This window comes from Oreochromis niloticus, linkage group LG20 (assembly GCF_001858045.2).
Source record: "Oreochromis niloticus isolate F11D_XX linkage group LG20, O_niloticus_UMD_NMBU, whole genome shotgun sequence".
NCBI classification, from domain to species: domain Eukaryota; kingdom Metazoa; phylum Chordata; class Actinopteri; order Cichliformes; family Cichlidae; genus Oreochromis; species Oreochromis niloticus.
Genome location: NC_031984.2, coordinates 21,151,462 through 21,176,727, shown reverse-complemented (window position 1 = coordinate 21,176,727; position 25,266 = coordinate 21,151,462). Strand labels below are relative to the sequence as shown.

The 25,266-nt window shown below is 39.8% G+C and overlaps 1 protein-coding gene across 1 annotated transcript; it reads left to right on the top strand.

Annotated features, from left to right (window-relative positions):
- The first annotated feature begins 733 nt into the window (after positions 1–733).
- On the top strand, positions 734–25,036 carry kcnc4 (potassium voltage-gated channel, Shaw-related subfamily, member 4). The gene is made up of 4 exons (XM_003444926.5): positions 734–2,426; positions 17,883–18,819; positions 19,450–19,626; positions 23,203–25,036. The coding sequence occupies exons 1-4, from the start codon at positions 1,812–1,814 to the stop codon at positions 23,268–23,270; spliced, it is 1,797 nt and encodes a 598-aa protein (XP_003444974.2). The 5' UTR covers positions 734–1,811; the 3' UTR covers positions 23,271–25,036.
- The last annotated feature ends 230 nt before the right edge of the window (positions 25,037–25,266 follow it).

Here is a 25,266-nt window from a genome sequence, read left to right as displayed (position 1 = left end):
GAGTTTGAACACATGCACACTGTAGGTGTGCTATGAGTGTGTATGACAGACAATTTTACTGCTGCACCTCTGTTAAAAAAACAAACAAAACCCAAACCTACTTTTATTTTGTTTTAGTCCACGCATGCTTTTCTTGCCTGCATTACCCAAAATGCATCAAGCACAGCCGGTTTATCACACTTTGATAGCTGCAGACTCCAGATTTGCTTATATTTTCAGTTTTAATATTCGGCCCTAGACTTTTACAGATTTCTGCAGCTCTCTCTGAAGAGATTTATACAAATGTTTCCCTCATAGAGCTGTGCTGTCTTTAGCTTTAAACAGTAAACAGACTTTATTGTATACTGCAAGTGTTGTCAGCTCTGTGTAATATTAGTACTTTTATGTCAAAGGGTCTGCACAGAAATCACACTCACTGAAAACTAAGCAACTCATTTAAACATGTTGTTCACTGAATGATCCTCTAGGTGGCGACATCAGGACGTTAGTTTACTAAAACCACTGGAGCCATAAGCACTACCTGTTGGAGCACTCTGTACACTGTAACAATAACAATCGAAAAATAAAAATAATCTCAATCATCACCACCTTGAGGCTACTCCTGATAAAAATCCCACCTAAACCTTCTGGATATTGGTCGGTATGTGTTGATCAATCTTATTAACTCAATTTAAGTTGGTTATCTTGTGTGACTATAATATAAACTCCTACCAGCATGCATGCAGTAAAGCCATGCAATAAAAGTATTCTGCGTTACAGTACACAGTAGTTTATTTATTCTCCCCCACGGCTGTTTGCGTTTTATACCCTTGGCACTCTTCCTTAATGTGACGCTACACAATTACAGGTGCTGGTGACAAATCAGAGGTCAGTAGTCCACATGATGACTCAGAGCTGAATATGTACAATAAAGGCTGCAAAGCGTAAACAGGCTTAATTAAACCGAGTTTCATTCTCACGCACACGCACAAACACAAAGATGCACACCTCACCACCAGTCCATCCTCTCGGTCTAATTAGAGGGAGTGGTTCAATAGTGCGCCAGACTTCGGCAAACAAAGGGTTAAACTGCTGAGCCAGTTGAGCGCACCATCCAACCGGGCTGTGTCGCTAGGGGAAGATATAGGGTACTTGTGGAGAAGCAACAGATCTCAGCTGGAAAACAACCGCACATCTGGCACGCGGGACGACCAAATCTGAGGAGGAAGAATCAGTCAAATCTTTCACTGCATGATTAGATGGACTGGACCGGTGGATCAATCTCTGACTTCCAAATCACGAGCAGGGACGAGAAAAGTTGCCAAAATTAGTTGTGGATTTGATTTTGGCGCTGCAGAATTTGGATATTTCTTTGTTTTTTAAAAAAGGGGGAGATGATCGTCACATATTTTCTGACTCAGCGTTTTCTCCTATAGGAAATACCGTGCGTAAAAGCCAATTATTTTTTTCTGGCAATAATATGTCTTTGTGGACGGGAAATAAGTCCAACATCTTTGCTCCCGTGGACAGGAATTAAGTATAACATCTGGAGGCAACAACTCAAAACACGTTGTCCAATCTATTCGACTAAAACGTTTCCAAACACAGATCGAGTTCCACCACCTGCGTTTTGCTTTTTTCAGCCTCCAGACTGAGTTTTGTTACAGGTGGTTTTCATCGCGCTTTACCATTACTATGCACCTTAACAATCAGCAATAAACGAGCCACATGGGTGTGAAATGAAGGCTCACTTTGCTTTAATTTTCTGATTCCCCCCCCCCAGTGGACAACAGTTTGAACCAGGGGCGAACAGCCAGTAGGTCTGCTTCTAAATGATAAGCTCGGTTTGTGTTTCGTCTTACCGAGGACGCAAGTCAGGCAACAAACCTCCGTCTAAATCATGTCTGAAGGAAGACATGGCCAGAGGGGAAGACTCGGATAAAATTATTATTAACGTGGGCGGCACTCGACACGAGACCTATAAGAGCACCCTCAGGACCCTGCCGGGGACGCGCCTGGCATGGCTAGCAGACTCGGAGTCGCAGGTCAGCTCCGACTCAGACATTGCGTCCCCGAGTGCCACCGAGTTCTTCTTCGACAGACACCCCGGCATCTTTGCGTACGTGCTCAACTATTACCGGACAGGCAAGCTGCACTGCCCGGCTGACGTCTGCGGGCCTCTATTCGAGGAAGAGCTGGCGTTTTGGGGTATAGACGAGACTGACGTGGAGCCATGCTGCTGGATGACCTACCGGCAGCACCGGGACGCAGAGGAGGCCCTGGAGATATTTGAACCGCCCGACCCAGAAGACACCGACGACGAGAGAGAGATGCCGAGGAGGTTCGGCATCGAAGACGTCCCCGACAGGTCGAGAGGCTGCCGCGAAATTTGGCAGCCAAAGATCTGGGCGCTGTTTGACGACCCGTATTCATCTAGAGCAGCCAGGGTGAGTTCAGCAGGTGGCCCTTTAACGGCCACATGTCAGAGTGCGTCCGCAAAAGCCCGCTGTGTCATTCCAACTAGGAAAAAAGGCGCACATGTTGTCCAAATCAACAGGTGTCAGCCAATCAGGCTGCAGCAGCTACTGATGAAGCCACAGACCTGTAAACTGTAACGTGGCTGTAGCTGTCTGCATTTATCCAATCTGCGCCTTCTCTGTCTGTTCTAAATATGAAACGTTTTTAGGACATGACATTTTTCAGGCCAAAGTTTATATCTTTACATTAGTTTCACTGACTGTTAAAAAGATAGTTTTTTTAGTTGAACATCAGGATTAAAAGGAACATTATGCAACCACTAGTCTTACACAATTACAAATGAATTATAAATGATAGTTTAGAGATTAATATTCTTTTTGTTTGACAAGTTTCGAATAGATTTAAATAATAAATGGACAAAAGTATGTAGAAAGCTCTCTTTTGTTTCAAAAAGTGTGCTAAGAGTCTGACCTTGGAGAGTTTTCTGTGCTATGAAGTCAGGCTTTATAGTACATCCATCCATTGTCTTCCACTTCTCCAATTCAGGCTGGTAGGGCCGCTGGAGCCAATCCCATCTGCCTTGGAGCAACGTCTTGCAGCCAAATTCAGCAGTAGAATGTAACATCTGCTCTTGCATTGTTCTTCAGTACATGTTTTCTCTGTTATGCTACTCTATAAATCTACTACAATACACAAAGGTAAAAACTTTTTAGTCCATCATTCAAACACTCTTTATGTGACAGCTACAATTAGCTGCTTATACTTTTAAGAAGCATTTCTTATTATCTTACACTGCAGTTTTTACACCATACAGTGCAGGAGTCTGTGTATTCGTGAGTTCATTTAAGAAACTGTTTGAGCCCCACTGAGTTAAAATTATCACACATTTAACAAAAAAACAAACATCCAAAGCTGCAAAAAGCAAATGAAAAGATGTCTTTCAGAACTTCACTGAGGGTGGATTAGTCCTTTGGTAGGTCTTTTAAGTCTTTTGAGACAGTTATATATGAGAATGCTGTAGTGTTTTTGCTTTAGTCCAAGACAGACATCCACTAAGATTTTAGACATATACACTATTCAGCTATTTCAAAGCAACTCAGTGCATTTAAGCATGAAGACATGGTCAAGATGACCTGCTCAAGTTTAAACTGAGCATCAGAATTGGGAAGAAAGGTAACTTGAGCATTTCAGCAACTGCTGATTTTCCTACACAACCATTTTTATGATTTACAGAGAATGATCTGAAAAAGACAGTATATCCAGTCACTTCTCTGGGCAAAAAGTGTGTTGTTGTCAGAAGTCAAAGGAGAATGGCCAGATTACTTCAAGCTGATAGGAAGGCAACAGTAACTCAAATAAGCACTCCTTACAACCAAAGTAAGCAGAAAAGCTTATCTGAATGCAAAACTCATCAAACCTGAAGGCAGGTAGGCTACATCAGCAGAAGACCACACCGGGTGCTACTCCTGTTAGCTATGAACAAGAAACTAAGGCTACAGTTAACACAGGATAACTAACATTGATTAATATAAGACAGAAGAAATGTTGCCTAATCCTCAAGCCTTAATCTATACTGTGACATTTTAGATGGTAGGTTCCAAATTTGGCATAAACAACATGAACGCACGGATCTCTCCGGCCTTGTATCATGAGTTCAGGCTGCTTCTCGTGGTGTCCACAGTGTACCCATCGTCTGATGGCTGCTTCGAGCAAAGATAACACACCATGTCACAAAGCTCAGATCATCTCAAACTGGTTTCTTGAACATGACAATAAATTCACTGTACTCAGATGGTCCCCGCAGTCGCCAGATCTCAATCCAACAGTGCACCTTTGGGTTGTGGTAGAACAGGAAATTCACATCATGGATGTGCAGCAGACAAATGTGGAGCAGCTGTCATGTCAATATGGACCAAAACCTCTGAGCAGTGTTTCCAGGACTTTGTTTAAATCTATGCCATGAAGGCAAAAAGGACATTCAAAGCAAAGTGTACATAATAACGTTGTTGGTCAGTTAGACCTCGAGGTCTGTCTCTGTTAGATAACATATGAAGAAACGAAAAGAAATTGAAACAGGCTGCAGTATTTGGAAGTTAGGAAGTGCGGGGATCTGTTAAAAAGTAAGATCTCTACATCAGTCAAAGCTGCAGAGCATATAAAAGTCCATGAGTTAAACATTTTATGTTTTTTAAAACATAACAAACAAAAAGCTTCATGATGCCTCACTCTGAAAAAAGCGATGCTAAGTACTGTGGATTTTTTAAGGACCTGAGCTCTTCAGCATCCAAACCTTTTACTGTGCTCTCCACACATTTGTTGTGCTGTTAATAGTTATAAAACATTACATATTTATGTATTGATCTGGACAAGAAATTCATTTTTTTCTAAAATGCATTTCAATACCTGAATTTTCCCTGAGAGACTGAACGTCTCTTTCAATCATGTGAATAACTTTTTTTTTCTCCCCTAAATATACGTTATGAAATTGTGGCAAAATGCTGAAAATAGCAAAAATGCTGTTTCATGACAGGAATACAGAGCCGGTGAAGTGTTCCCACACATCCTATTCAAGGTTTGCACTCAAAAGGTGCTCAGAAGATGAGTGTTTAAAAGGCTGCAGAAGCATAGACCCCTGTACAGTAAATCACACCGTATTAATCAGTAGATGGACATCTCCTGTACTTACACTAGTGCTATAAAAAGAAGCTAAAAAGCTAAAAAAAAACAAAAAACGAATCATTTATTTAAAAAAATTATTAAGAAACTTGACTGTGCTTTTGCCAACATCATAATACTAAGTGACATGTGAGTAAGGTTTTATGCAAAGATCTGCATGATATCAATTTAAAAAAAAAAAAAAAAACAACCAAAAAAACCGAGATCTCAGTTATTTATCAGATTTGGTTTATAAAAAAAAAAAAGGTTCCCGTCTTTCCACGAGGGGTATCATCCTGCTGTAAACATTTTGAAAGCATGCTATAGCTAATGGCTCAGCAACAAAAGCAGGATGCTTATTGAAGTAAACATGAAAGCAAGTATCGAGTATCATTTGCAAGAGTTTTTTCGGCAAAAGGCCAGGAGCTTTCATCGGGCAGAAAGAAAAATACATTTAGCTCAGGAAGGAGAGGGGCTCATGCTAACTCTAATTTCTATTTGTCTGTTTGTGCAGTTGAATAGTCTGTTCAAACACTCTCACAACGTCGCCGAAGAATAATGTTCCCGCTGCACGCCAGCGACACTACAAATAGTGTTTATTTTAGCTTCTCGTCCAGGTGGCATTCGCAGGCTGTCGCTGTTGAGGAGCCCACATCTCTGAGTCACAGCTGCCACTGCGTCGGTGTCGTCTGAAGATGACCCGCGCTGGGCCTGCCAGTTAATCACGTCTGTCTCTCACCGCTGAATATTTGTAAATTAATCAATTAGGATTTATGAAGTTTTGTGAAAGATCTACATGTAAAGCTTTCTGAAATATTGCAGAAGGGAGGCGGATCCATATTGACCCGCTCATAATGCTCTTTATCCATTTCCTTTCCAGCCACTTCATATATGTATGTTTACTCTGTGTGCATTCTGAGAGCATGCTTTCTGAAAGGATGTGGGGCTGCATTTTGAGGGACTCACATTACCTTTATGGCCTTTTTATTTCAGAGAGCCTCTAAGCTCATCTCAGGTAATGTGATTCCTAAAAGCTGGAGGGAAGTTAATCTGTCCATCATGTAAGCCACATCCTCTTTGGGATCAACCAAGACTGGTGGTGCAGCTCTTTTAAAGTGAGCACATGAGGCCACTATACTGAGAGTTCACAGAGTGCAGTCCCTTGGGAACATTTTATAGAGCCCACAAGAATGCGCTACTATACATTTTATGCATCTCCAGTTCATGTTAGACCAAGAAAGAAATTCTCCTCAGGTTCTTCTCAACTTCTGTTTTCAAACTCAATTTACTGAAGAAAAGTAGCCACCTATATGTTGGCTATTTATGCTAGCACCATCAAAGACACCACGTGATCATATCGGGCTGCCCCATTGAGCGTAGCAGCTTTGCTACGTGTTTACTCTCGGGTCTAATTTTCAGAGTGTTTACATTCACATTAAAGTGGCTCCATAGTGTGGTGGATTACACATTCGCTTGGCGAATGAAAGGTCACTGCTTCTATTTCAGCTGAAGACACAAATCATCTTTGCGGTTGCATCAGGAAAGGTGTAAAACTGCCAGATCAAACGTGTGGAGCTACTGTGGTAACAAGTAGTGACAGGGGAGCAGCTGAAAGTAGCTAATGCTTCTTCATATGTACATAATAATTGCAGATATTTTTTTTTGTGCTCTAACAACAACAGAGGCTAAAATCAGAATGCACAAATCATTAGGGGGTTTCATGGTGGCTATGTCCATCTTTTATACATACTATAATACAATAACTATTAAACACATCAACAATTTTCTAATTAAATATATTTGTAAAGGTTCCATTGACATGAAATTCTCACCAAATGTTGGTAAAAATCCATTGATTCCACTTATGCAAAGACATCAATCCATAGAGGTCCATAAATTAAGTTGTGTGTAATAAAGTATGTGTAATAATCTCATGATGTGTAACAAAACCTTTGCAACCTGATTGTTGTAAAACATACTGATGGCACTGGTTACAGAAGAAGTACTAAACTACCGAAGGTTCCAGTGAGCACTGTTGGGAACATCATGTTACCCTAAACCAGCCACGATCGGATGCTCCACGCATGATTTTAGACAGAGGATTGAAACAAATTATAAGAAGTATGGAGAGCTTCAGAAAGAATCAGGTGGCACAACTGTTTCAAAGAAAACAATAAGTAATGCACTTAGCTGCCATGGCCTGTATGCATGCTCACCATCCAACACTCCATTGCTGAAGAAAAAGTGTGCTGAAGTGTGTTTAAAGTTTGCTGAACAACGTTTAGACAAGCCTGTGAATTACTGAACTAAGCTCAGAGTTCATTGAAGGGGCCCACAGACGCTTCAGGATTCTAAGAATGGACCAGAATCGTACCTGAGAAATGCATGCGACTAGTTCCTCCATACAGGAGGCATCTCGAAGCTGTCATCACCAGCAAAGGCTTTTGTACAAAGTATTAAATACATTTCAGTAAGCATGTTCAATACTTTTTCCCTGTGTCATTTCTCATTATTACACATAAATTATGGGCATCTATTGTTTCATTTCTCTGTATGTGTGGACTAGATAGGTTGTTGGTGAGATTTTCATGTCAATGGCGCCTTTAGAAATATATTAACTTAGAGATTTGGTGATGTTTTCAATACTTATTTTACCCACTGTATACAGGCTGTGTTTGGGCCATCATTTAGCCACAAGCTCGTCCTAAATTGTTCAGTCTTTCAGTTTAAAGTGGAATTAAACAAACAGCTTTAAATACTTTCAACAACCTCTAATAAATAACACATTTCTGGTGCTGTTTTTGTTTTGAATGTTTCAGGTTAAAGTACAGAAAATAGGTTATGTTAATATTATATTATTTCATCATTGTCTGTATCTGTATTAAAGATTGCTGATCTTCTCCACAGTCCATTGGGAGGTGAGTTTTCTCTGCTGATGAAAAAATATGGGTCTAAATGTGCTGCTGCCCACTTGGCTGCATAAATCAACCAACAGAGGGTAAAGCATAGACTTTATAAAATATGGATGTAGCCTCTGGGTTTGAAAAGTGAGGTCAGCATTAAAGTGCCTTAAACTTGCATTTTTTTTCTCATTTCTTTTAGCATTGAAAACATCCCGATGACTTCATCTAGCTTAAAGTCTTACATTATGGAATTTATTTTTCTGTGGTCCCCAATCAGTGTGGAGATAGACAATGAAATAGTTTGTGTCCCTGTGTCACTGACACAGTTCTTTGCCTATGAACTTGCATCATGTCCCTCAGTTTAACAGTCAGTTGGTCGCTGGCTTGTGATGTCTGATTAAAAAAAAAAATCTAAGATAACTAAAAAAAAAGCTCAGCTGGAGGCTTCACAATAGGATTTTATATCCACAGAGTCTCTATATCATCTATAAAGAGGCTCTGAGGAAACATCTCTTTGCAATCCTTTTTCTTTTTGTGACATGTGACAGTTAGACTTGACATCAGCATTAAGTTTAGACTAGCGCTTTCTTTCATAATGCAATATTTCATTAGTTCCCCAGGCTTGTTGCCTATAATTAATTACCGCTGTGGTAATGGGCTACACGTTTTTAATCTGTGGTAAGCAATTAAAGCTGTCTTTCCCACAGAAAAGAGCATTGCATTTTTCTCCCACAGAGAGGCATAAATCAATTAATATCAGTAAATCAAGCGATAGACTGATGTGGGATTCTTGAAGTCTGCTGCATTTTGAGTTTCCAAGAACTGATCTGTTTGACTGATTGAATTTTGTCTCATATGTATATATATATATATATATATATATATGTATTAATGAGTGACATTAAACTAGGTTACATACCATGACTCAGTTTTTTTTAAAGCCCCCATGAGGAGACTGTTTTTGTGTTTTCATGCTATATAAATTAATTGAAACTATACTGATATTGAACTAAGTATCGATCACATCACAGCTTGATGATCACAGCTTTGCACATTACTGGTTATGAAATACATCCAGAGTTCGATGCACAGCTGACAAATAATAAAGGTGTGTTCTGAGTGAAACACTAACCTTTCTGCGATCAGCTTTCACAGTGCCAACACCTCTCTCCTGGCTGCTCTGTGAACTGAACACAGGATTTGATTTTTCGCACATCATCAAAGCAGCACAGGCTTGTTAAGGAGACTTTCTAACAGCCACCAGTCTCAGTGAAAGAGGTATAATCCTTTGTGATTATACTGTTTGTTTATTCTGCTCAGTTCTAAGCTGTTTGCTGAAAATAGTTCAGTGTCTGGGATGCCTGCACACAGTTGCAGACTTTGTTTTGCAGACAAAAAAAAATAAATCAATAAATATGCATTACTGAAAATATCATATTTCTTTTATTTTTCATTTCATTTATTGATGCAGATTTTTTTTTAATTTTTAAAAGCCATTTGAATGCCGCACTTATATAATTCTTTTAACTTAATGCATCTGCACATTTCATACATCTGCCAAAGGCTTCTTTTCACTGGCTGCTATTAGAGGAAACTTGAAAGGGTTTGATTGATTATTTTCATGCATTCTGACATTTGAAAGGCTTGACTTTGCACTATTTTCTTGAAATACCGACAACAAATATATGTGCAATTTTTTTTCTTTTACTTTTTTAATTTCAGCTGTCAGGAATTACTTCAGCCAATATTTTAAGATATGGACAGGATTGTCTTTGCTCAAAGGTCAGTGCCAGAGCTTTCAACCACATCCCATATTCTTCAGCTGGCTGTGTCGGTGGTTGTAAATAGAAAGTAGGGGTTTGGTGGGGTATTTGGCATCAGATGTGCAACGGCAGAGGTTGAGATTTGTATTGAGACAACTGATGCTATCCATGTTTCGAGTGTTCACGGAGTAGGTGCTGGCTATTTGTGACTTGACAAGTTTGTTCTGCTGTTGCTAGATGTTACAACACTGGTTGATTTTGTCCATGCAGATTTCTCCACCTCCTCATTAAGTATATTCTGTTTTGTGGAGGAGGCACCGTGTCACTAATCTTATGTTGTGTCCCTGCTAACACACCCTGATCAGAAATGAATGGTAGTTAAAACTGAAGGTGATGTAATGCCCCTTTTAATTGATTTGGGAATAAATGTTAGAACTGCCCCTTAGATCTCTTTGAATATTTTGTCTCATTTTATGCATATCATATATTTAATCGCTACAAGCTTGTCAAATATTTCTGGTTCCATGAATCTATAAAATATAAATATCTGGTAATGAACCACTCCTTTCCAGATAGCCGGGAGAAACACAAGCCGGCAGGATGAGGAATGGAGATTAATTCTCCGTCATCCATGTCCCGGCTTGTAGACGTGAACAAGTGTGACATGAATTCTAAGAAAACCTTGGTAGTAGCTGCTGTCATTGCCTTTGGAGCTGCTGATTGTTCAGAAGGCTCATTGTTTTGGTTTCTGCATATAGCCTGTCCATATTAGTAACAGAGTGTGATGTTCAACAGCTGGAGGTGATGCTTGTGATAGGATTCTCCAGCTGCTGTGCACTTATGCACAGCCTGCTGCCTGTTGTGTGTCATGTTTTGGCTCCTTGTTCTGGTTTTCCCAGCTGGGACCGGGATGCTGTCCCCTCTGGGGACCTCTGCTCTGTCTGGACGCTCACACATAGTGACCTTGGATTGATGTCTTTTTGGCACCAGCAGTATTAAAGGGTGACCAGATGTCTCGCTTTATATTGGACTGAACAACATTCCTTGTCCCCTGTCCCATAAATTGACTTTTTGGTTGTCTCAAGTTTACAAAAGTCAACAAATGTCACTTATGAGAAAGGTGGCTGAAAAGATGATATGCATGCATCTAAACCTATGTCAGTCATCACAAAAAAACAGCCTAACTTTCATTTAAACATCCACTCCATTCAATCCAGTCCACCAATAGGGACGTTTGGGCGTGTCTGTGGAGGTCTGCAGCAGAAAATGAATGGATGAGCTTATAACAAGTTGGGATAATTTCATTGACCTTTAACCTGTACAGTTTGTTTGTTGTATTTGTGTGATTTGGGGATTTATTGGTCAGTCAGTGTGCCCCACATTGTCCCAGATAAGCATCCTCTTTGCCCCATGATTGTTGATATCGGGTTAAGTATTAAATAACCTCAAATGTGTCTCTCTACTCCGTTGCTGTAGACTACTTAATATTTTTCCCCTCATCATTAAATGAATGAGCAGTCAATCCACAGATCATTATCAGCTCTGCAGTTCTCAGATCTACCGTGCTTTGTTGTAAAAAAAAAAAAATAGTAGAGATAATAAATATCTATTGTATATATCAGCCTAGCCCCAGACAGACAAAATTAGAAACAAACTGTTGATCAAGTGGCAACCCAAAGCACAAGCCAAAGACAGAAGGCCTCCATTTGATTCAAAACATGTCTCCAAATGAATGTGATGTTCTCTGTGCCTGCTGCATGTGTCTTTACAAACCACTGTTCTGCATCAACTATACAAAGCAATGATACGGTATCCAATGTTTTTTGGCTTGTTTAGTTAAAATGAATAAAGCACCTTAAAATAATAAAAAATAAAATAAATGTCTCAAATGATGTCAAGCGATCTCAGCAGGAGACAAAGATGAATACATGTCAGAAAAAATCCCATCCATCCATCCATGGCTGGGTTGGACAGCAGCATAAGCAGAGAAGCCAAGATCTTCTTCTCCCTAGCCACCTCATGTAGCTCATGTGGGGGAACACCAAGGCAACCCCAGGCCAACAGAGGCACATCATCCCTCGAGTGTGTCCTGGGACCTCAACCCAGTAAGACATGTCTGGAACACCTCGTCCAGAAAACATCCTAATCAGATGCCTGAACCACCTCAGCTGGCTCCTTGTGAGGTGGAAGAGTAGTGGCTCTGCTCAGAGTCTCTCCCAAATGACTCAACTTCTCATCTGATCTCTAAAGCTGAGCCCAGACAAACTTTGGAGAAAGCTTGTATCTGCAGTCTCCTCTCAGTTGTTAGCCAGAGCTCGTGACCATATGAGGGCATGGATGTAGATTTTTTTTTTAAAAAACCCTCAAACTGAATTAATGTAGCCACATAAAGTCACACTTTTAGATTCTTACTTTTTTCCTACAAGTTTTGACTATAAAGTAAAAGCTGCATGTATGAAAATAGTAATATGTGGCATTAGAAGTTTACTTTATATAAGTATACCCAGTTATTACAAATAAAATAAATCACTATAGATGTTATCGATACATTAATATATCAATAACAACTGAAGTGTCCGTTTATTCTTGCAGTTGGTTGAAAAGGCTCTAATTGTCACTAGCCACTGGAGCTTTCAGTCAGATCGTATGGCCTTGATCAGCAGACGGCACCAGCTCAGCTGTCATCAGATTGCAGTCATTACCAGTTACATCCCTGATCTGAACAGTGATATAAACACAGTGTCAGAGGTGAAATGTCAGAAATTATCAGAAATTGCAGAAACAGGCAGAATCACACAGAAGCACTTAAGCACAAATATCTTTAAAATTGAGCAAAAGTACCACAAATAGATGTAATTTATCCCCATTACGGCAACACAAGAAGCAGGTAATGGAAGTATTTGAGACAGGCCAGAAATAACTGGGAAAGATTCAAAATTTACAAATAACTATTAAGCTACTTAAATATTGTCTTGATCTCAGCTTTCAACCCCAGCAAGATTAAAGAAGCTGAAAAATAAAAAGCTCTGGGATACAGCTCGCTTGGCCTCACAGTGCTTTGGCAGTAAAGAGTCCTTATGGCTATCACTCCAACAAGGTGACTGTGTTGTGTTGAGTGTCTGTTACTGGACAACAAACATGATGTCATGCCAGCTCTTAAATAAACTATGCACATACATTTAAATACAGGAAGCTTTACTGACTGAGACAAACAGTCACAGACATGGATGTATAGAAATAACAGAAATATCACAGCATAGACTTCACGTTAACCCCAGGTGAATGGGCCATGATGCACATGCACAGAGCTGTAAAGTCAGGCTGTGTCATGTTGTTGCACTCTGTACACTGAGTATTTTATGAGAAGAGTAGCTGTCACTGTGTGTGTCAGGCCCCCTGAGATTCTTCCCCGTAGAGGTGCTCCTGGCTACAGTACCCAGCTCTGTTTAGTTGTGGGATAAACTGTTTGGCATTTGAATAAACTGACTGCTGTCAGACCCTTTTAAGCTCATCACAAGCTCCTGAACAACCACAGGACTCAAAGTGACTCCTGATCTGTTGTTATACCACAGGAGGACTTTCTGTTTGGTTAGGTTTTTTTTTCAAAGCCAAAAGTCCAATCATTTCCTCAGCTGTAAGAAAAATGTTTATTTATACTCACCAGAATAATTAATGGTACTTGGAAAAAATAGATTCTCAGTAGATGTGTGCAGCCAACATTTGGATCTGACTAATGATGAAACATTATTTTATTTTAAAACCCTGTTGCAAGTGTGGATAAGTAAGGAAGAAGAATTTTTTCCCTCTTCAACAGATTCAGGAATGGCACTAACAAGATGTATTAACGCTTCTGGGTCATCTGAATATTTATGTGCTTTAACATGAATTTAGAGTCACGCAAAATGAAACTACCTCCACACTTAAAAGCGTGATGATTGGTGTTAATGATGGAGTTTGGTGTGGTGATTAGTTTGCACTTGCAGTTTGACACGTACAGATTTTAAATTCCACCGCTGGGTAGGAGATGTCTTTGGTAACACTATGCGGCATGCCAATGTGCATAAAGGAACTATTAACGGAACTCAGGAATGACCTGATACAGTAGCTGATGTGTTTTCTACCCTCAGATTAAATAAAGAATAGCATCTAGATTCTATATATATCTATAGATAGATATAACAAAAGATTAATTAGCATGGAAGTAATGAATATGTAGTTAAGTCTGTCTGCTTCTTATTTTGAGTAGAGCACATTATATATTCTGGGTCTTTCAGTGAGGGAAGAGACGTAGATGTAGTTTTAAGAATTTATGACCAGGTAATTGAACTTTTATGAAACCATCAGACAGCAACTATTATTCAAAGCAGATCCTTCCAACAGATCTTGAAAGGATCTTTAAATTTTCGCTGTCACAGCGCCTGTCTTTAGTCAGTTAGACCTTTGCTGTACAACCTGGTGGAAATTCTACGTAGTGTGTTCCATTATGACTTCCACAGCTGCTTGGGAGAGTGCAGCCTCTTTCCCCATTACAAATAATGGTCTTCTACTCCTCACTCAATTATACTAACAATGTGTGATTAAAGGTTTTTGTGAAATGAGAAAGTATTGAATGTTGAGGATGGATGGATGGATGAGGGGAAGGGAATTAACGTAGGAGGAGGAAGTTGTTGGAGTTAATGGCAGGAGGAGGCTCAATATGGGGGCAGGTGTTGTGTCACCTGAGCTGATTATGGGCCCCAGAGAGTACCTGGAAAAAGACAGAGAAGAGAGGGATGCCCATGATTGAATAAGAGGAGATGAGAGGAGGGAAGAAAAGATGAATGGATGGGAATAGAGAGCAATGAGATAGTAAGGTAAATGGATGGGGGTGAAGAAAGAGTGGATTGGAACCAGACTGGACTGAATGGGTTTACAGAGCATAAGCAGACTTGACAGGTCATTAGATGAATGTGTGGCTAATGTGTGCAGCTCTGCTGCCACGCCTAAAACAAGTAGTTAACATAATAATGTCCAACTTGGCCTTATGGTTTGGAAGCCCTGTTACTCTTGTTTACTTAAAGTTAGATCGATTGGATATTATTCAGTTTGGTATTCTGCTGTATTTAGGTAGAGTTATTGTACAGCAGCTTGTGTAAATGCGTAATCACAAAGCATACATCTTGTGCAAGTTTTCTACCCCCCACTAAAGAAGCTGGAGTAAGCTCTGTTGCCTTTCCATTATACACAGCTAACTTTGTTTTCAGGCGGGAAGCCAGGGGTTAAATTTGGTTGAGCTACCACAAACACCACCACTCCAGCATCCTCTTGACATAATTCACTGCTGACGGATGAAAAGAGATGACTAGTGAGAGCCTTTTATGAGACATTCAAACAAACTAGCAGCATCTGAAAAGCTACTTTTAGCTCCACCAAATGTATAGATATTGGGGTATTTTTCAGCTTTATCATATAATTATGGTGTTGGTATCAAAAATTATTAGCCCTTTTTATCTTGACGCCTATACCTATAATCAGTTCTTGCGTGGTTGTTCTATAACAGGTTTCGTCTGGTGTTTACATGGAGCTCCACCTTTCAGGGTTAATATTTGAGACCCTCATACAGCACGTGAAGAGGGACTGGGACAATGGGACTTTGAAGTCCAGAGGGGGTTGATGAAATGCTGGCACCATGTTTTATTAATTGAGCCTGGAAAATGAAGTGCTGTAAAAGTGGCCGGGTCTTCAGAGAAGCTTAATTATTTGGTGCCGGCTGTATATCTGGCCCTTGTCTGCAAAAGCTTTCTAATAGGAAAACACTGAAGAGACCACACATTGAAAATATATTTTATATGAGTATGCATGTCTGTGTGCTAGATACAATGAATGGAGATAAATTAGCGCTTAATTAATGTCCTCTAGGAATTAAAAGCTTTTATTATTAGAGTATATGTTGACATGGTTACACCCCTTAGCTTCAGTCACTAAAACAAAATAATTGCTAAACATCATTTTTGTCTCATTGCGATCTGCGATGCGACTCTCACATAATAAGCACTGTTAGTGTTGATGATGTTTGGGAAAAACGTGCCTGCAGAGCAGGAGATCCTCCTGGGGCACAGTTTTGCTTTTACCCCCTTCCCAATAGTCCTGTGTCTCAGTCGTCATCTTCTCAGGGGATCAAACCTCAGTGTTCTGCAGGGACAAATATGAAGGTTGTAGTGGTTACAAGCTACACAATATGTGGTATGCATGTTGATTTATCTATTTAGGGTTTTTTTTTAAAGTGTGCAGTATCAAGTTAACTCCAACTCCATCAGACGTCCACTTCTTATTGTTTTAGTCTAATTCCACTATGAATTAATGTCCCCATCGAGTCTTTCAGTGCAGTATTTGTTCTTTTCCACATGTGATTTAGCTGACTCATATGTGACATTCCCTCAAGGGAGAAAAAATGGTAAAGTGCATGCAAGTTCCAGTTACATATTTATCCAGCTGGAAGGTTAGAAAGGCTGGAGAGGCACTACAATTTGCCCAGGTATCAGTAAACAATAAAGACATATCATGTATGAGTAAGCACACAGTGTTAACACAAACATAGACGGGCACAGCCATTGTGCTGGACCAGGTGAATGCTGTGGAGCCACATCGTTCATTTTACCTGTCAGCAACCATAAAACCTATTTGACCCTATTTTTCATATAAGGGAAGGCTTGCATGCAGAACACAAGCTCTAAAACACGTGTGAAGGCTGTAAGGCGTTCAGCGTTCTCTCCTCTCTGTTTTGCATCAGGACACTCTGCTTGTTTTTCCCTTTCTGTTCCCTTTGTGAGTCATAGAGTGATTTGTGTTGTAAAAAATAAATAAATAAAATAATATGTTAGAGACTGTTCAGATTATTTTTGCAGGTAGTGGTGTTGTTACTGTATTAGCGCCCCCTGCTGTTTGCGCCCGTCTCAGCCAGTGTTATTAGAATCACGTTTTCTGTCAGCATGGTTCAGTCTATACGTTCATGGAAAGTAATTGGTGTTAAATTGGTCTGTTTTCTCTGAGAACATTGTTCTAGCTCTCCCACAGACAAAGAGGATTTTCAAATAAGCATAAAGAAAATGCCACCTACTAAGTAGAGCTGTAGAAGACAATCTGAACCATTATTTCCTGACAGGTAAATAGCATGCCCTGAGGAGGCAAAGTGGTAGAATAATGAGTCTGATGTTTTAGAGGGAGGGTTTCACTTGGACTGGATGACTAACTGTGAGCTTTTATTTTTTGAGCTTAACTATTCATAACATGTTCTTGCATTTGGTTCAAAAAATACATTCACTTTGTAAGTAATTATCAAAGCGCATGCCAGCAAGCCATACGTGAACTCATTAGGACCTTTGCTTTCACAGATCTCAGTTACACAGATGATTACTGGATGATTGTGAATGTTTTGGATTCGGGTTTAGTTTACTTGGCAAAATTTTACATGGAGACATGTTTAAAAAAATCACGTTTTTTAACCTAGAAAGTCGTTTGAGTGTAAATGTTAACTTTATTAATTCCCAGCTATCTTGCTGCTGCATTAGTCAAGGTACTGGACAAATATTGCTCTGGAACTGATTCCAGATATAATTTGGTTGTTTGTTCTTATGTGTCATATTGGTTTTTTCTTTATTTTTTTTCCTGCTTTTTTGCATTCAGTCAGTATATTTGGAGATACTGAGGGCTCATTTTTATCCTCCTGTGTGAAACTCACTTCACAGGCAATGATCAATCACAACAAACTTAAATCATTACTTATTTACTTTCATGTCTTATCGTGTTTTGTTGTGCCTGAGTTAAGTTTTCCAGTGATACATAAATACAGTGTTTCCTTATTGTCAGTCAACTGACACTCATTACCTCCCCCAGTAATGAAATCCTTCAACACACGAGAGTTGATTGGCACATCCTTTTTTTTTTACTTTGAAGTTTGAAGATAAAAGAAATCTTATTATATACCGTGTTAATTGAAAACTCGTTTCTAGCAGGGACACATCATGCAGATGGTGGTTTGAGCTTTAGAAACCCTGTACTGGCTGTTCACTAATTGGGGGTTGACATAACATTGTATTGATTAACAGTCATTATCTTTCTCCTCCAGGGAGTTGCACTTGCCTCTCTCTTCTTCATCCTGGTGTCAATCACCACCTTCTGCCTGGAGACCCACGATGCCTTCTATGAAGTGCAAAACTGGACGGAGCATGTTGTACAGGGCAACGTGACAAAGAACATCACAAGGAACGAAATAGTGACCAACCCAGTCCTCTTCACCGTGGAGGGCATCTGTGTAGTCTGGTTCACGTTTGAATTTCTGGTGCGCATAATATCCTGCCCAGATAAAGTAGTCTTCATCAGAAACATGCTCAACATCATTGACTTTGTGGCCATTCTACCGTTCTACCTGGAGTTGGCTCTGAAAAGTCTGTCATCCAAAGCTGCCAATGATGTGCTAAACTTCCTCCGTGTGGTCCGGTTTGTTCGAATCCTCCGGATTTTCAAGCTGACGCGCCACTTTGTAGGCCTGCGTGTCCTGGGTCACACGTTGAGGGCTAGTGTCAATGAATTCCTCTTGCTTATTATCTTCTTGGCGCTAGGTGTGCTCATCTTTGCCACCATGATTTACTACGCTGAGCGTATTGGAATCCAGCCTGATGACCCCACAGGCTGCAATCACACACACTTCAAGAATATCCCCATCAGCTTTTGGTGGGCAGTGGTCACTATGACCACACTGGGCTACGGAGACATGTATCCACAGACGTGGCTCGGCATGATGGTAGGGGCGCTGTGTGCACTGGCTGGGGTGCTGACCATCGCCATGCCGGTTCCCGTCATCGTCAATAACTTTGGGATGTACTACTCGCTGGCTATGGCAAAACAGAAGCTGCCAAAAAAGAAGAAGAAGCACAACCCAAACCCTGATGCTCCAACTGACTCGGCCTCGTTTGGGAAGTCAGAAACAAACTCGCACAGAGACAGTACTCAGAGTGACACGTGTCCACTGGCTCCTGAGGAGAACATCAGTAGGAACCGCTCAGGTGAGGCTACAGTACAATTTTTAAACTCTCTAGAATGTCAGAGGCATGTTTTCTCACTTACCATTTGTTGTGGCCCCCATGCAGGTGACGGAGTTTCACTTGCACAGGTTTTTTGGGGATGTTTTGTTTTTGAAGCACACACTATTTAACCTGGTTTCACTGGAGATGCTTCCTGCCAAATGTTCTGTTTGTCCCCTCACTAAGAGTATTGGGGGCAAAAAAAAGTGTTTCAGTCTAGAGAGATTATTTTATTACTTGAAATTATTCTTGGCAGCACCAAAAAACCCCATCCAAACTTGTGCATCATGTGTGAACCATGAAAACTGACCTTTTAATCTTAAGTTGCACTGTATCAATGTTGCACTGTAGTAGTACAAAGAGCTATCGTGTTTCAAGTCTTGTACTTTGTAGGTTTTTCAGAGTTTGCTTGACAGATGAACTGCACTTAGTCACAATGACAGCAACGTACCGGGATTAAATTACCTCTCCTAGCATCTGAGTCAAATTGGATTTCATCACAGAAAATACCAGTTTTGTGCAATATACCTCTGTCTGCCTTTGTGTGGGCCCTCAGGGGTCTGTATCAACTTTGCCATTTATGTTGGCATGTATTTTTGTCTTCCTGTCCAGACTCCAAACAGAACGGCGATGCAAATGTGGCCCTTTCAGATGAGGAAGGCTGTAGTTTGACCCAGCCGCTGTCCCCCAGCGAAAAGTGGACATTGCGGTGTTCCCGAGGCCGAGACAAGAATAAGAAAGAGGGCACCTGCTTCCTCCTAACCTCAGAGAACCCCAGCGTTCAAACTGGTGAGCACGTACATGCTGCATTTGAGCCAGATATGAAGCTCCAAGTTTAGCATTTTGGCTGTCACTACCCTGTTGATTTGAAAAAATAAGTGCGGGTTGGGTATGACTGACAAGCTGAGGGATACTGCATACTCACACAGAAATAACTTCCAGTTCTATGGTAGCATACCCCGCTTTAGTATCTGTTTTACCACTGTTGCCATATTCAAGATAGGTTAAAGCATCAACTGACAAAGTAAAGTGTATGTATATTTTTCTACACAATTTATTGCAAAATATTGAGAGCTTGACAATTGACTGTTTTCAATATCGTCATGCTAAAATTTTAACAATACCAACATATACAGTTTTTGCATCCATACGTAACTCCTGGTTTTATGCTAATATGTAAAATTATGACCTTATATGTTAAAATTAAACCTTATATTACAAATTAACTCGCTATGATTGTAAGTATAATTACTAAAGATCAAAGAGTTTAAATATGCAAGAGGTAATGAGGGAAGGGGAAACAGGTGGGGAACCAAACACAGCTGAAGCTATTTAAAGATAATGAGACAATGGAAGCCAAGAAGGAACAAGACACAACAACAAGAACACAACAACCACCAAAATAAGTAACAAATGGGAAACACCTAACATAGAGAGACTTAACAACAAGATATGAGGGGACACGGGGAAGGCAGGATAAACTGAAACGGCAGGAATTAAAGCTAAACTATAACTATGCCGACAAACAGAAACTAGAGTGCAAAAGAAAGCAAAAATAATAGTAAGAAACCGAAAGACTGGATGGAACAACTAATCTTGAAGAAATCAAGTAGGAAACATGCTAAACAAAGACTGTACAAAACAGAAACTCAAAGCTCAGGCAGCAGCCCAGGGTCCATGACATACATGAAGAATACAAAGTTAAAGGGAATTTGATGTTTTTCTTTTATACTACAAGAATAATTCACAGATTGAAGAGAAAAAAATCAGAAGATGAGCAATGTTTTCTTTTTTCTTTTATAATTTATTTGGCCCTGAGGGGAACATGAATATCTTTACCAATTTTTTTGGAAAGATGTTGTATAGTTGTGGGATGAATGTTTTAGTCTTACCTGAAGTGTCAGTTTGATTGACAGAGTGATTGACAGATAATGCCATCACAGTTTCCTGCTGCTAGCAAGGCTAAAAGGAACAGTGTTTTGTTTTTTATCTGATTCAGGCGGTAATTCTGAGTATGCAGAGCGCTAAGATGCTTTCAGTGGTGCTTATAAGCTATTCTAAACTTCATACCTACAGTACATGGAGTGTGCATTGTGTGGCACGATATGAATACCTGTAAAAAAATTACACAAGACACACAAAAACACAAATGTTTAAGAATTGTAAAACATTAGTTGTTACTTGCAGCAAAGTTTCAATAAACAAACCCAAAAGGGCGATCATCATAAATAATGCTTATAGTTGATCTAACAGAGAGAACAGAGATGAAACGATACAGCACAACGAATGTTTGGCGGGACCCTTCAATCACCTGTCTTTCACCTCTAAGGGAGTAAATCCTCTTTTAACCATTATTTACCACTCAGATCAATAGAAAATCAATTGAGCTCGAATTGCATCATCAATCTTTCTGTGTGCGCGCGTAGTACTCAGGTTTAGTGCACAAGCCTACGCAAGGTACCAAGCCTAGCATGTGAGGAAAAAATGATACAGTTAAAGACACAAGATGAAATTCATGAATTGAATTGTTTATTTATTTATTTTTTGACTTCTAGATCACGTCAGGACACATAACCATGTAATGAATGCAATGCTATTATTCTTAAACAGAAGATGGGGGGTGAGGGTGGGACAAAGTTCCTGTAATTCTGCTGTCACCCTGCCATCTGTGTCTGCTTGAATGACCGCTGCATCTCATGTCTGAGCTTTCCAAAGTACCCAAAAGCCTCTTGTGAGAAGAGGCTCTATATTTGGCAGCCGTGGATTGATTCCTGACACCCTGAGCACTAATGCCATCCAGTCAACATCCTGACAATTGTGTGCAAACAGTCCAACATCGCTGAAGGTGTTTTGCTGAAAAACTGCACTTTGCTGAGGTTTATTTCACTGCCAGGGTTTATTAGCACATCACCATTAAGGGGAAAAAAGGAAATCATAACTGGGGCACTTATGGTAGTTTTTCTCCTAGGAGAGTACACCCATGTATTTTTTTTAACAGCTCATTATACAGAAATTTTCCTGAATAACTTGTCAGTGCCTGAATATGTTGATGTAAATTGGTGCTAGTTATAATGGCATGTTGTCATACGAGCAAAATAAAATATAATAAAAAAAGGCATGCACAATTAAATCTGTCCTAAATGAGAAGTGATGTTGGTGGACAGGTTTACTCAGGGGAGGAAGTAATCTGTCACTATATAAATGTACAGCCTCACAGACACAATGAAAATGACACAAATGGGGTGAAACTGTCCGACCTTGGTTTCATACTGAGCTTTCTAATAATGGAAAATTGTCTGGTCAGCTCATGAGATCACCATATAAGTGCTATTCTGGTCACAGAGACAAAAACAATAGGAAGCTGAGAAAAGCCAGAACACCTTAATACAAATCTGTGTGTGAGAGAGAGGAGGGGGGGTAATTCAATTCTTAGCCTGGTATCTGGTGAGTATGTACATAATGATATCCCAGTCTGTTACAGTGGATTATATCACACGTACACAACACATTTTAGTGCACATTATCTGCAAGAAGTGCTCAGTGTTTAGTGCTCAGTGCAGAATTAAAAATAAAAAAAAAACTCAGTTTTTAGCCAACATTTGAAAGTCACTTTTTAGAGCTATGTGGCAAAGGGAGATGGTTTTGGTGAAATACAGGGTTACAGGATATAAAGGTACATCTAATATTTCACTAGGGCAGTGTGGCTGTAATTAGAGGAATAGATAGATGGAAGCAGGCCTGAAGATGCCTGGATGGTTATCAGGAACAGGACATTGTCACCCACCCTGCAAAAAAGACAGTGCTGTTGCAGTGACTAAGGTCATCACAGGGATTCAAAAGCACATTTTATTTGTGTATTTGTGATGAGATAACCACCAGTTCGTGTGCATAATAGTGTAGCAAACAGTTCAAGTGCTGCAAGAGGAAGTGGCAGGAAGCTATACAGATGAGAAGAGGAAGGTTTTCCAAGCTCAAGTGAGCCTCCATATTCCCAAGTGATTCCTCAGATATGATTCCCACTAATAGGTTTCCATTACCAACATGGATGGTCACAGTGAAACATCTGGCTCACATGTTAAGTTCAAATAAAAGTATTGTATTTGTCTGGGAAATAGAGTTAAAATATTAACTGATTTGTTGGTCGTTGAAAATAAAGATTTTAATAGTCAAGCAATACGTTTAGTTTTACTCTTATATGTATCAACATTTCGGGCTTCTTCTTTCCTAGGATTAATTAATAATGGAGGGAAGGGTGGTGACCCCGTTGTTCTTAGGTTATAGCACACTAGCTTGGGTCAGTTTCAGTGTGTTTTATGCTAAGTCACTATATTTCATTGTGATTCTGTCCTTTGTGTTTCCTGACAGAGAGCTGTAAAGACATCCTCGCTGCCACGGGAAACTATGCTCAGCCGGAGGTCACCACTCTGACCTGATGCTGATTGGCTATGAAAAGGAGAAAGAGCGTGATTTCCTCAGTGGCGTACACTTCCCTTCCTGAATGAACTGCCGAAGAGATTCTTTGAATTCAGGATGAGAACTTTTGTTTTAAGTTGCATAGCACATTTATCACATGTACACTTACTTACATGTTAGAGAGCATTTTGCATGTACTGCATGCTCAAGCATTGTATGATACTCCAAAAAAATGGCTACCATTCATATGCATTTTATTTAGTGGATATGTCATAGCTTGACTCCAAGGCTCTGAAAACATTTTTTTGTTTGTTCTCAATTAGCATCACAGATTTATTCCAAAGTGACGTTAAGGTCACTTCTCTGCCTGATTTGAAGTCGAGAAAGTGTGCTATCACATTCCTCCGTGCACCAGTTGAATCTGAATCTGGTGTTTGGGCACTATAATTCAAATATATTGAAGCCACACAATCGATAATCTGGGTTTTCAAAAAAGACACTCTTAGTCAACTTGGATTTAAAAAAAAAAATGTAATTGCGAATCTTAAATGTTACAGACCTAAAACTTAAAGAAAGTTTTCAGGGGCTTTTGCGAGTCTGTTGTAAACATCCTTTTTATGTGTTATTACATTCGTTACCGTGTTACTTTCTATTATCATGTGTCTGCTTTGGGAGTCAACACACATTAGCAAAACCCATACATTGTATACGGAGTGAGAAAATCTGCTTGTGAATATGGGTTTGTACAGCAAAACGCCTACTGTGAAAAAGGACAAGATGGAAACTTGAAGTCATTGATCGATGTCAACAAATTAGACCCACATTTTTTTTATTTTATTTTATCATGTGGTCTCTGTTCTGCTGCTTTTTAGAACCAACCACATGGAAACATGCAGATTCTTTGCCAGGGACTAGATGTGATATGAACCCGGCCAGGAAACACATTGTTTGTAAATCCTTGTACAATAAGAGTTTAACAAAAGAAAAGAAAATCAATGGAGCAGTATTGTCTGTCTGTTACATTAGCTATACACAGTTGATGTATCATTACTGGTTGAGTGAGGACCAAATGTAGACTCAATTAGATTAGATGGTAAAAGACTTTCAGTACATGTTGGTAAAGATACATACAGTACAATATCATCATCTCCACTTGTGCCTCATGTTGAGTAATGGAGTTTAAATGTGTGCAGTAGTGTAATTCAATTGGTTAGTTAACATTTCTACTTGTGTTGTAAAAACTCTGTTACATGTTTGAAAAAGAGAAGCAGGAGTCTTTTTCTTTTTTCAAGACTTATAATCTAGTCCTCATGGTCTACCATAGTGGCCTTATGTTAAATAAACAAAGGGAAAGCTCATTTTACCTTCATTAGAATCTTTCTATGCTGATGCAGATGTTTGTAATATATAAGCACAGCTGTATGTATGTAGCACAGTGCAATACTCTAGGTCATTAAGCTCTTTTCTTGTCTGTTCATGTGGATGCAACGTTAAAATTGCTGTTGACCAATGAAAGCTTATTTTAATAATTCACCTTTTAAGCCTCATTTCCTGTTTTCCCTGTTCCGTGTACTCAAATATGACGGTCAAGCACAGTAGGCTGGTTTAACATTTCTCCGGTATGCACTGTATAGGTGACCGTGATGGTTTTTAACCCGGTAAGATGTCATGTGTGTATGTGTGCGTGCCTGTTTGAGTGTGTGGGTGTGATGTTTAACCATGTAGGCATGCATTTATATGCAGAAAATCAAATAAAATCAATTTCTTCCCAGATGTTGAAGATAAACCGAGCGTCATGCGTTGTTATTTTCATTCACAGCTTGCATTGCATCCACATATTCTTCCCACTGCACAGTGCAAAGTTTGTGTCATCACAGCACCTCTACTGTATAGCCATTTATAGAGCGAACACCAGACTATACAGGTTGGTACTGTGCTTGTTCAGAGTGGTGTAACGGCAGTCACAGCTGTGCTTCCTGCTCTCCTGAGCTTCCATGATTATGTACCAAAGGTGTA